Source organism: Lottia gigantea, assembly GCF_000327385.1.
Source record: "Lottia gigantea unplaced genomic scaffold LOTGIsca_23, whole genome shotgun sequence".
Taxonomy (NCBI): domain Eukaryota; kingdom Metazoa; phylum Mollusca; class Gastropoda; family Lottiidae; genus Lottia; species Lottia gigantea.
The window spans coordinates 1,139,996-1,153,758 of NW_008708645.1; the positions used below are offsets into that span (position 1 = coordinate 1,139,996).

The 13,763-nt window shown below is 34.1% G+C and overlaps 1 protein-coding gene across 1 annotated transcript in view; it reads right to left on the bottom strand.

The window, feature by feature from the left end:
* The window catches only part of LOTGIDRAFT_116145 (hypothetical protein), a gene marked incomplete at both ends in the record, with an annotated part of 39,536 nt that overhangs the window by 13,616 nt on the left and 12,157 nt on the right, over nt 1–13,763 (bottom strand). Inside the window, 3 exons of the mRNA XM_009054940.1 lie at nt 9,404–9,531; nt 10,311–10,560; nt 12,572–12,950. Coding sequence (XP_009053188.1) covers nt 9,404–9,531; nt 10,311–10,560; nt 12,572–12,950 — 757 coding nt within the window. The remainder of the gene's footprint in view (nt 1–9,403; nt 9,532–10,310; nt 10,561–12,571; nt 12,951–13,763) is intronic.

Genomic DNA, 13,763 nt, shown 5'->3' on the forward strand with positions numbered 1-13,763 from the left:
GACCTCCGACATCTACTTCCGTTTTTATGGATGTCTAAAAACAGCCAAATTCGCAAATTTGGACTGCTCTAGCACGTGACCTAATTATCCTAGAGGGTTAATTTTTTAGGATTCTTAATGTGCTCTTCATACTCTTTCTAACGATATATCACAAAAGTTTTTAAAATCAAAATTGAAATTCGTACTTTCTTGATATTTGAGTGTTCAGACACAAAAGTTCAGGTGGGCGTGGCACATCCGGGTTAAATTGCTAGATGTTCAAATCTGGGGCAGGGGCATAACTTGCATAGTCTACATTTGTTCAATAAGGGACTTTGCACACCTCATCTCTTTGGCCATATTGTGTTTAAAGGACAGTTGTTTCAGATTTATAGTTTAAAAAAGGAACGGGTTTTAAAATTTCCATATTTTCATTTTTTGACATTGACCTTTGATGACCTTAACGTTTGTAGGATCAATGGTCATTTACCTTGGTTATCTATTTATACTTTCATATTTGATGTCGGACGTAAGCTTCCAGTTTTGTAGTCGTATGCATTTTTAAAGTTTTATGAGTGATATCATGTGACCTTGACCTTTGATGACCTTAACCTTTACAGGGTCAAAGGTCATTGACCTTGGCTATCATTTGATAATTTGACATTTGACCTCCGACATGTACTTCCGGTTTTGTAGCTGTCCCAGAAACACAAATTCGCAACTTTGGACTGCTGTAGCACGTGACATAATTAACCCAGAGGATTAATTTCTTCGGTTTCCTAATGTGCTTCTCATGCACTTTACATAGATATATAACAATCGTTTTTTTAAAGCAAAATTGAAATTCGTAATTTTTTTCAAATTTGAGGTTTTTTTTACAATATTTCCGTCTGTTTGAGCTTGGTGTATGTATATCTTATGATCTATTTGATGTAGAACCTTGATATTTGGAATACAACTAGACACTTTGAATATGAATTCACTTATGACCAAAAAACTTATGTGGGCGTGGCACATCTGGGTTGAATTACTAATTGTTTACATTTAGAGGCAGGGGCATAACTCACATAGGATGCATTTGTTCAAAAAGGGCCTTTGCACACAATTACCTCATCCTTTTGGCCAGTTTGTGTTAACAGCTCAGTTGTTTCAGCTTTATAGTTCCAAAAAAGGAACGGGTTTTTTACATTTGTATATTTTCATTTTTTGATTTTGACCTTTGTTGACTTTTGTTGACCTATATCTTTTGACCTGTATTATGTAGGAGCTTGACATTTGGTACATAACGTAACATTTTGAATATCAATTAACCTATGCAAAAAAAATTGAGGTGGGCGTGGCACATTCGTGTTAAATTACTCATTATGGACATTTTTGGCCAGGAGCATAACTCGCAAAGTATACATTTGTTCAAAAGAGAACTTTGCATACAATTACCTCATATTTTGAGCCACTTTGTCTCAGAATTTCCGTTGTTTCCGCTTCATAGTTCAAAAAAAGGAACAGGTTTTGGAAATTCAAAATTTTCAATTTTTGACCTTTGTAGGATCAAACGTCATTGGCATTGGCTATCTATTTATACTTTTATATTTGCCGTCCTATGTCAACTTCCGCTTTTATAGTCGTTAGCAATTTGAAATTTTGATGGCGTATATCTCTTGATCTTGACCTTTTTAGTCCTTCTCCTTTACAAGATCAAAGGTCATTGACCTTGGCTATCTGCTGATACTTTCATTTGTGAGGTCTGACGTCTACTTCCGGTATTAGAATCTTCTAAAAAATGAAAATTTCTCAACTTTAGACTGTTCTTGCGCTTGATCTAATTATCGTCGAAAGTTGATTTTTTCGGGGTCTTTTGCATTTTGCTACGTTTGCAAAGTCCCACTCTGTGCCACGAGTGGCTCTAGTTTGTTATCGAAATGTCAATTCTTTTTTTTTTTTTTTTTTTTCAAAATTTACACACCTTCCTGACCTTAGACTACAATAGTTGCAGCAACCATTCAACATTCACGAACCTTAGATATAGGCGACGACGTGCATAAATATATTTTGGAACTTTTTTGTGTAACCGGAAGTGCCACAGTTCAATATGTGCAAAAATAGGAAATCGGCTCTAGAAGTCGCATTTCTAGGTTGATTTTCTTAGGGTTTGCACTTTTGAAATCTACTCGCAAGATCTGAAATGATAGCACTTAAAAAATTCGTAAATTCGAAAATTTGTTGCAGACATTTTTTGGAAAAATTTTGCAATTTTTTGCAACTTTTTTATTTTTTGTCTGATTAATCTGAAATTTTGGGTGCAAAGAAAGTTCACTAAAGTCAGCAAAACAATACATTCAAATTTTTTGCATTACTTCCGGTTTAGACAGGAAATTGATTTAAACTTCCGGTTGTTAACTTCCGGTGTAATTGAAATAGGAATTTAGGCTGATCGATAGCCCAACCAAAGACAAAAAAACGAAGAAAAAAAAATCCGGACCGGAAGTAATACTTTGGCTGCCATATTGATATGACCGACTTTTGTAAAACTCAAAATGGGGCCTCGGGGTAAAGATGGATGTGCGTAATTTTGATGTATATGTAAATTTTAATCGATTGCGCAAAAAACTGTGGGAGCCGATTTTTGAATTTCGCTTTTGCTTTTTTGCAACTTCCGGTTGAAATTTATATTAATTTTTGTAATTTTTATCTGGTGACCTTGACTTTTGATAACCTTGACCTTTATAAGGTCAAAGGTCATTGACCTTGGCTATCAGTTGATACTTTGACATTTGGCCTCTGACATGTACTTCCGGTTTTATTGCTGTCCGAAAACAGCCAAATTCGCAACTTTGGACTGCTCTAGCACGTGACCTAATTAACCTAGAGAGTTAATTTTTTCGGATTCTTAATGTGCTTTTCATGCTCTTTCCAGTGATATATAACAATCGTTTTTTAAGCAAAATTGAAATTCGTGAATTTTTCAAATTTGAGTTTTTTTTTTACAATATTTGTGTCTCTTTGAGCTATGTGTATGTATATCTTATGACCTATTTGATGTACAACATTGAAACTCGGAACACAACAAGACAATTTGAATATCAATTAACCTATGATAAAAAATTTGAGGTGGGCGTGGCACATCCAGGTTGAATTACTACTTGTTTACATTTTGGGGAAGGGGCATAACTCGCATAGGATACATTTTTTCAAAAAGGAACTTTGCACACAATTACCTCATTATTTTGGCCAGTTTGTGTTAATAGGTCAATTGTTTCAGCTTTATAGTTCCAAAAAAGGAACGGGTTTTGAAATTTCCATATTTTCAATTTTCTATTTTGACCTTTATTGACATTTGTTGACCTATATCTTTTGACCTGTATGATGTAGAAGCTTTAAATTTGGAACACAACATAACATTCAGAATATCAATTAACCTATGCAAAAAGAATTGAGGTGGGCGTGGTACATCCGGGTTAAATTACTCATTATTGACATTTTTGGCAAGGGACATAACCCGCAGCATATACATTTGTTCAAAATAGAACTTTGCATACATTTACTTCATCTGCTGAGCCACGTTGTCTTAGAAGTTCGATTGTTTTAGCTTTATAGTTCAAAAAAAGGAACAGGTTTTGAAAATTCAAAATTTTCAATTTTTGACCTTGACCTATTTTGACCCTGACTTTTGTAGGATCAAAGGTCATTCACATTGGCTATCTATTTATACTTTTATATTTGCTGTCCTATCTCAACTTCCGGTTTTATAGTCGTATATATTTCAAAATTTTGATGACTTGTATCTCGTAACCTTGACCTTTGTTGACCGTCTCCTTTTCAATGTCAAATGTCATTGACCTTGGCTATCTTCTGATACTTTCATTTGTGAGGTCTGTCTACTTCCGGTATAACAATCTTCCAAAGAATCAAAACTACTCAACTTTAGACTGTTCTTGCACGTGATGTAATTATCGTAGAAGGTTGATTTTTTCAGAGTCTTTTGCATTTTGCTACATTTGCAAACTCCCACTCTGTGCCACGTGTGGCTCTAGTTTTGTTTGTTATGATGTTTGCAGTATTAAAAAATTTTCAAAATTTCAATTGTTTACAATCATATCATAAAATATTCGTTATTTTACTTTAAAGGCTTGAGTTCATACGGCAAAAACCAAATTACGAATAGTTACTGTAGGAACCAAAGATCGAAGTATGAGGTCAAGGTCATCCATGTAAAAGGTAAAAACATAAAAAAATTTAAAACGTAAAACCTATTCCTTTTTTCGATGAACTCACAGCAATTATTTGGCAGTACAGTAACAATCACTAGCATGAAACATTCAACTTTCAGCCATACACTTATTTTATACTTTTTGGGGTGATACTGAAAAATATTACAAATTTTTGTCAAAATCCGGCAAGAATCGTGCCCTTTAAAGTTTACAAGAAAAGCATTTTCAAGAACAAGGTCAATAACTCATATAAAATATTTTTCGATTTTCAATAGGGTACATCCATGGGTTATAATAAACAATTTCACAAAATTTCGTCAAAATCTGGCAAAAATTTGTGTCTTCTAGAATCTTGACAAGCAAAAAATTGAACCTTTTTTTCAAAAACAATTGATAACAAATGTACTTACTAAAACATGAAACGACAAGGAGACAACCAGAAACAACCAATGAAAACGTAAAAGGATCAGGAACCTAGCAAGAAAACGACCTGAAACGACCTCGAACTATTTTGTGATAAATTCTAAGGAAGCTAATAAGGCCAAAGAAATAATTAATTTGTTTTCGAAATGACTATTTTTTTTTTTTGTCTACTTCTGGTCACTCTCCCCAGCCAAAACTGCACATACCACAGGTTATCTACCACCATTATCTCTTATATTTAGCGTGTCGCTATTGCTTAAATGTAAAATGACGCATTTTCACCCAACTGGAAATGACGTAGGACGTTAAAAATGCATAACATCTTTCAAATTACTGCTCTTTTTCTGAATTCATTTTGATCGTAATTTTTGTTTTGTTCATTACTTTGTACTAATGGCTAAAAGATAGCACTTTAAAAAAAATCAGATTTTGATTTTTGTCACTGACTTTTTTAGCTTTTTTTTTTTTGCGTTTTTTTCAACTTCTACAATTTTATTTCGTTCGATCTGAAAACTTACAAGTAGGTAGGCATTTTGATTGCGAACAAAAATCTATTTTGAAAATTACGATATCACTTCCAGTTTTGACGTCATTCGCCTCTAAACTTGAAATTTCAACTTCCTGAATTTTGAAGATATATTTTGCAATTAGTTAGAATTGTTCCCATAAAGATTTTGGAATGAAAAAAATGACCCGGAAGTATAGGGTCAGACGCCATCTTGATATGAAAATGTGGCCTCAGGGTAAAATTGGATGTGCGTAATTCTGATGTTTATGTAAACTGCAATCGATTGCGAAAAAAAAGATAGCTTGCGATGCAAGGTAACATACGCCCACTGGCAGCTGTCAGAAATAATAAAACAGTCTTTAGTGACTAAAGTAGTAATTTTCTCATATTGAAGAAATTTTATTAGTTTGAATTCAATTACATATATATATATACCAGTAATTTATACTGAATAATTCCACAAAATTTTTTAAAATCAATATCAATAACCCAAATACAACAAACAATTAAATCACACAGCTCTAATCAAGGGCAAAAATAACTTTTGACAAAGTCAAGGGCAATAACTCAAAAAATGTTCATCAAAAATATCTCTTGTTAGAACTTGTCCGAGATCTTATCAATTCCAATGATCACACCAAGTTTCATCAAAATCAAAAACTGTAGCTTCTATTGTGCTCACAAACAAATTTTAACGCGTTTTTCGTAAGTTAATGGCAATAACTCAAAAAGATTTCATCGAAAATGCATCAAGTTAGAACTTGTCCGAGATCTTATCAATTCCAATGATCACACCAAGTTTCATAAGAATTGGTTGAAAACTGTAGCGTCAATCCTGCTCACAAACTATTTTTAACAAATTTCAACACGTTTTAACAAAGTCAAGGGCAATAACTAAAAAAGTGTTCATCAAAAATGCGTCAAGTTAGAACTTGTCCCAGATCTTATCAATTCCAATGATCACACCAAGTTTCATCAGAATCGGTTGAAAACTGTAGCTTCAATCCTGCTCACGAACTATTTTAACAAATTTCGAAGCGTTTTAACAAGGTCAAGGGCAAATTCGAACTTGACCGAGATCTTATCAATCTAAAGCATCACACCAAGTTTTATCAAAATCAGATGAAAACTGTAGTCTCTATAGTGCTCACAAGAAATGTTGACGGACGGACTGACAGACTGACGGACAGGGGCGACATATTCATGTGGGTGTATAAAAACTGTTGGAGCCGATTTTTGAATTTCACTTTTGCATTTCCGGTTTTATGTTTTCAGTAATTGTCAAAACTGTTAAATCCCATATCTAGTGACCTTGACCTTTGGTGACTTTGTGGCCTGCACAAAAGTTGTTGCCTCTTACGAGATATATCCGATGATATCTTCACTTTTGTTGTACATCGTTAACTTCCGGTTCTACAGCTTTTTGAAAATCACAACTTTTAACTTGAAGAGCTCTGTCACGTGACCTAATTAACATACCACAAAATTTCATATATATTCTTAAAATGCATGATCTCTCCTTTTTGGTGATATATCACACTTGATATTTTGAAAAATTGAAAACTTCTATAGTAACTTCACGGTGTCTTTAATCCACCCACTGTCACCGTTGCCTTAAAAAACGTATAACTATGAATATCCCACGATTTATTGATTGTAAACACTTGAAATTGTTAACATTATTTAACAATGTACACATCATCACAGACAAATTAAAATTTTTGAAGTGGGCGTGGCACATCTGGTGGGCATTTACCTTTACCTGAAATATTTGCAATTGTCATAACTCGCAAAGTTCGCAATTGTCACCCTCGAAATTTTACATGAAAATAATTCACTACTTAAGACAATTTGTGATAAGATTACAGTTATTTGCACTCCTTAAACAAGTGGTTGCCTAGCAAGATACGCCCACTTTCCTGATACATTTTCAGTATATCAAGGGCAGTCACCTATCTGTGTCAAATCATACCAAAAATCTAATTTGTGCAAGATATTGTTGATTTAAACAAAGACACATTATTTTAAAATTTTTTGACATAAACTGTCACCTCTATCGCCAACAAATTTTGATGAGTTTTTACTAAGTCAAGGGCAATAACAAAATTTGGTTGATTGAAAAATTGTCAAATTCAATCTTGGCTAAGATCTTAGCATTATTAATGATCATACCTAATTTCATTTAAATTGGATGAAAACTGTAGTCTCTATTGTGTTCACAAACAAATTTTGACGCGTTTTTCATAAGTCAAGGGCAATAACTAAAAAACCGTTCATCGAAAGATCGTCTAATTCGAAGTTGTCCAAGATCTCATCATTATAAATATTCACACCAAATTTTATTTAAATTGGATGAAAACTGTATTCTCTGTTGTGTTCACAACCAAATTTTGACGCGTTTTTTCATAAGTCAAGGGCAATAACTCAAAAACCGTTCATTGAAAGATCGTCAAATTTGAACTTGTCCAAGATCTCATCATTGTAAATATTCACACCAAATTTCATTTAAATTGAATGAAAATTGTAGTCTCTATTGTGTTCACAACCAAATGGGCAATAACTCAAAAACCGTTCATCGGAAGATCGTCAAATTCAAATTGTCCAAGATCTCATGAATATAAATGATCATACCAAATTTCATTCAAATCAGATAAAAACTGTTGTCTCTATTGCGTTCACAAGCCAATTGTGGACAGACGGACCGATGGACAGGGGCGACGACAATATATGACCACATTATAATGGCCAAAGACACTGAGATTTTAAGGACAAGCTACAGAATGACAGACATATTAAAAACAAGGAAAATCATTGTGGCAGGACGCAGGAATAGGACCTTGGGAAATTTATTAAGGGAAAACAAATTAAAACAGTGTGTAGAAAATGTGAATATTTCTAAAAATGTGGGATGTGTACCTTGTAATAAACCCTGGTGCAAGAAAAGATGAACACATCTATCACAATCACCAATAGACACCCAAAATCATTTCATATCAAAGACTCTTTAAATTGTCAGAGTAATTTTGTTATATATTGTCGTACTTGTGAATTATGTAAATTTCAATTTGTTGGCCAGACAATAACCGCCTTCAATATTAGACATAACAAAAATAGAAGCAACATTAAATTGAAAAAGGTTCATAAAGCTCCTCATATTGCCCCCCATTTTAACCAACCTGGTCATGATTATAAATGCACACTTTTTGAGAAAATTCCAAATGAAAGCAAAAGCAAATTAGACAGTGCAGAAACTCTGTGGATTCATAGACTTGACTCTGTATGGCCGTATGAATTGAATGAACTCAACCCAGGAGGTTTCAAAATTGCTAAATATTAGTGTTTTGTAGTTTGTTTCTTCCCTGATGAAGTCAAAATTTTTGGACGAAACGTTGGGTATTAAAGGATGGTATTTGATGTCAAGTTTTATTATTTATTACACATTATAATGTAGGCGTATAAAAAAGGGAATAGGTTTAACAATTTTAAAAACTTTCATATTTGATCTTTAACATAAATGACCTTGACCTTTGCATGCTCAAAGCTCATTGATCTAGGATGCCTATTTTTACTTTGATCTTTGATGTCCGATGTAAACTTCCGGTTTAACACACGTCCGAAAACAGCAATTTTCGAAACTTCAAAGGCTCATATTACTTTTATTTGACCTTTTGACCAGAACAAAAGTTATTATCCTTGACCAGATCTATTCAAATATATCTTCATTCACAGCAAGATTCATTAAAATCTGTCAAGAATTGTGCCTTCTAGAGTGTTTACAAGCTAAAAATTTAACACAATTGCAAGAACAAAGGCAATAATTCATACTAAATATTTTTTTATTTTTCTGATTTCCACACCAAAATCTGTCAAGAATTGCACCTTCTAGCATGTTTATAAAGTAAAATTGAATGAACAAGGGCAATAACTCATACTAATTATTTTTCTGATTTTCAACAGGGTTCATCCTGGGGTGATTACAAACAATAATACCAAATTTTGTCACGTTTCGACGCGTTATAACTAAGTCAGGGGCAATAACTCAAAACTTGACCAAGAACTCATAAACATAAATGATCACACCAAATTGCATTAAAATCAGATAAAAACTGTAGCCTCTATTTTGTTCACAAGCCAATTGTGGACAGAGGGACGGACGTACGGACAGGGCCGATGACAATATAAAAATGGACCAGTAAAAAACTTTGTGAAATGGTTTGTGTGTCTTTTATTTTATTGAACACCCCATTTCATGTGAGCCTATAAAAAAGGAGGACAGGTGTCTTACCTAGCACGGTCATCAGCATTAGGTCTCAGCATTTTCACAGCTACCAACATGGAGCGTGAGAGGGTTCTGTTGGTTAAATAATCATCATTCAGGAGCTCATTGATCCTGACAGCTTCACAAAGATGGACCTGGAATCATATTGTATTATAATGATCTAGACTTCTTTAATTCAAAATAAGATAGATTGCCAGGCAAGGTAACATACGCCCACTGGCAGCTTTGATTTTGAATAAAAATATTTAGCAATACAGTAACAATCACCAGTATGAAATATTCAACCTTCAGTCATAAACTCTCTACGGCGATACTGAATAATATTGAGTATGAGTTATTGCCCTTGTTCTTGAAAACTCTAGAAGGCAAATATTCAATCTTCAGTGCGGGACTGAATAATAAAACCAAGTTTTGTCAAAATCCAGCAAGAATCATGCCTAAAAATTGAACGTATTTTCAAGAACAAGGGCAATAACTCATACTAAATATTTTTCGATTCTTCTGATTTTCAATAGGGTTCATCCTTGGGTGATAGTTAACAATTTCAGCAAGTTTCGTAAAAATCCGTAAAGAATTGTGACTTGCATAGAGTCTACGAGCTAAAAATCGAACGCGTTTTGAAGAACAAGGGCAATAACTCATATTAAATATTTTTCGATAGGGTTCATCCTTGGGTGATAATAAACAATTTCAGCAAGTTTTGTCAAAATCCGTAAAGAATTGTGACTAGTAGAGTGTTTACAAGCTAAAAATTTGTTCAATTATCAGAGGATTGTAAGTTGTATTTATATTCTGCTTTGTGCTATGGATTTAGTTACAATAAAGCTTGAACAGCAGGTAAAGTAATAATTTGGATAGATAACTCATAGAAAAGTGTTACAAAGAACAATAATACAAATATTCTGTTCCTCACCTCTCCAAATTGACCCTCACCAAGAACTTCCAGGAATCTTAAATTTTCTCTTGGAAATTCCATCACTGAATAATCAATGGTCAAAAGCAGGTCAGCATTGGGAACTGCATAAACATTGTTACCACTGACACCTTGTAAACTGGACACATTCTGTACATTGACCACATCAGCTGCAGCATAAAGAGCATCATAATTTGGTGGAGGCCCATTCATCATAACAGGTTCCAAGTTTGGTAAGGATTGTGGTGGTCTTGGTGGAAGATTGACAATGAGTGCTGACTTGGTAATATCAGGAACTGCATAATCTTGAGATTCTGCAAGAATACAAACCAATAAAAACTATTAGTTTTCTTTCAGGTATTCCTACATAACAACAGTAAAACCAATATTCACTGTTAAGCATACTTTACTGGCATACAGGAAAATGTACTTAAAAATGTAACTAGGAAACAATGGGATGTGCCGAAAACAACAAAATCACAGCTTGGAAAGTTTTAAAAAGGCCACATGCTTCATTTGTGATTTCAAATCAAATGGCTTTCTCACCATTCTGGAAAAAAAGCAGATTAATCAGTCGATTTAAAGGAATGTAATGAAGTTTTCTAGAAAATTTATGTGTATCTGGGACACTGGTAGCTTTTGTGATAGTGACGTCATAAAGGGAAACTGCAAGAGGTCTGACTGAAAATTGGAATCCTGCAAATCGATGCTATCATTGTCCCCGATACACATAAATTTTCTAGAAAACTTCATTGCAATCCCTTTAAACTACATTTGAACCACATGATGTATATAAACTTGTTTTGACTTTCTGCACAAATGAAGAAAGTGTCCAATTATAAGTATAATCTAAATTAAAGAAAACCAAAACATTGGGGACAGAGATAACCTTGACCTACAACATTACAACGCAGGGGCCATTTTACAATTATTATTTGGTAAGAAAGTAAAAAGAATACTAAATACTAAGGTTTTACTGCTTTAAATAAGCTATTTTTAGCTAGAACATTTCATGCTGTAGTATAGAAACATGCAGAATTCGAACGATTTTTTAATATGATAAAACTTTACCAATCTTTGACTAAGTTCACTGCCAGAACATACATGCTGTCTAAAAGTAAATCATGGTCAATTTCAGAGACAATGCCTTGATACAGGTGTAAGGCAGGATATTAGATACGGAAAAATTAAAGGATCACACGATGTAATACAGGTGTTTTGACATTTAGAACCCTCCCTTTCACAGCATAAACTAAAAACATTCAGATCAGTTCTTTACTGAAGTTTCTCTCTGAGTATTTAATATTTTTTGTGGCCAGTCTGCTTTCTTGAGTGGTATGATACCAGCAAATAGCAAAGAAGCTGAGATCGTTTTTCAGCTACTGTAACGAGTGAAGACATCGATGAGCTAATAAAATCCCAAGAGAACGCTAACACCAGGAAGTCGACGAAATGGGCCTTGAATATTTTCAACAATTGGCGAAAAAACAGACAATCAACGTCAACATTACCGCTACCAGATCTTCGTGAAATGAAACCAGGTGTCATGGACTATTGGTTACAAAGATTTGTATTAGAGGCACGAAAGAAATGTGGCGGAGAATATTCGCCCAACTCCGTGTACTACATCATGTGTGAATTGTTGAGGCACTTAAAAGATGAAAATATACCTATCAATTTTCTGGACAAAGATAACTATCATTTTATGGGTACCCGAAAAGCTTTGGATGCAAAAATGAAAGAAATGTTAAAGAGAGGATTAGGATGTAAACCGAAACGAGCCGACCCTGTGCCGTTATCGAAAGGGCTTTAATTTTGAAACACCCTGTATTTTTCTAGAAGGGCTTTGCACAATTGTAAGCATACAAGTCTGGCAAATTTCTTGCATTTCATGCATTAAACCAAGCAAAATCAATAACCAAATGATAGATATGGAAAGTTAAGTGTACAAATGCATAACTCTAACAAGACCTAAAAATACCAAGAAAATTAGTCAAAAGCAAAAACAATCATTATTTCAATTTACAAATTATTGTCCTTAAGAGTTAGAATAGAAAGATGGTTAGTGTATATCTTGCCAGCACAAAAATCATTTCAATGTTATTTCAAAATATCTCAATAACAATACCCAAATTTAGTATGGTTTAACATGAAATGATGTCCTGCGATGACATGTTCAGTATAGACCCGACGACATGCACTGAAAAGAAAAGGTCAAGGTCACGCCTGGCCAATTGAGAATTATTGAAGGGGAAAGGTACAAACCACCCGAATCAGAAATTGGTGGGACATCTGGCAGTGATCGAGTCTGGATGGTATCTTTTGGTTCCAAATAAGCTGGGCTCTTGCACGACTTGTCTCTGCCATTACAGGTTGGCTCCTTTTCAGAGTCCATGTCCTCGGTTGCTATACTGTTGTACATATTACCATTTGAAATTTTACCGTTTGTGCTGCCACAGAGGTCATTCATATTAATGGTAACATGACGGTCGACAACTGGTTTCAGTGCTCGATGGTTGTTGTTGTTCTTGTTACGTTTGTGACGATAAAAGAAGATGCAGATGACAATAACTAGAATGAGGATTAAGGCTGCCAAAGCTCCTATGATGACTCCTATATATCCATCATCTAATTCTTTTTCTTCCTTATCCTTCTGTACATCATCTGTTTCTTGAACTGAAAAAAAAAACCAGAAATATACTTGATATTGTCTTTTACATCTTTATAGAAAAGGGAAGAAGTGACACATTCACAAGTTCAAGGATTTTGTTTAATCCAATCGTACCATAGTCTCATGGTAATTTTTTTAGCTAAACTGATCATTAATAGTGTTTACAGCTCACAATCAATATTTAAACCTGTATATCAATGTGAGTCCAGAAATATCCACGTTTGGAAGTTAACATAGCTTGCTAGGCAAGATAATATATGCCCACTGGCGTGCTTTGATTTCAAATAAAACTAGAGCCACTCGTGGCACAGAGTGGGACTTTGCAAATTTAGCAAATTGCAGAAGACCCCGAAAAAATCAACCTTCGCCGATAATTAGATCAAGCGCAAGAACAGTCTAAAGTTGAGAAATTTTCATTTTCTAGAAGATTCTAATACCGGAAGTAGACGTCAGACCTCACAAATGAAAGTATCAGCAGATAGCCAAGGTCAATGACCTTTGATCTTGTAAAAGAGAAGGTCTAAAAAGGTCAAGATCAAGAGATATACGTCATCAAAATTTCTAATTGCACACGACTATAAAACCGGAAGTTGACATAGGACAGCAAATATGAAAGTACAAATAGATAGCCAATGCCAATGACGTTTGATCCTACAAAGGTCAAGGTCAACAAAGGTCAAGGTCAAAAATTGAAATTTTTAATTTCCAAAACCTGTTCCTTTTTTTGAACTAAGAAGCGGAAACAACCGAAATTCTAAGACAAAGTGGCTCACAATATGAGG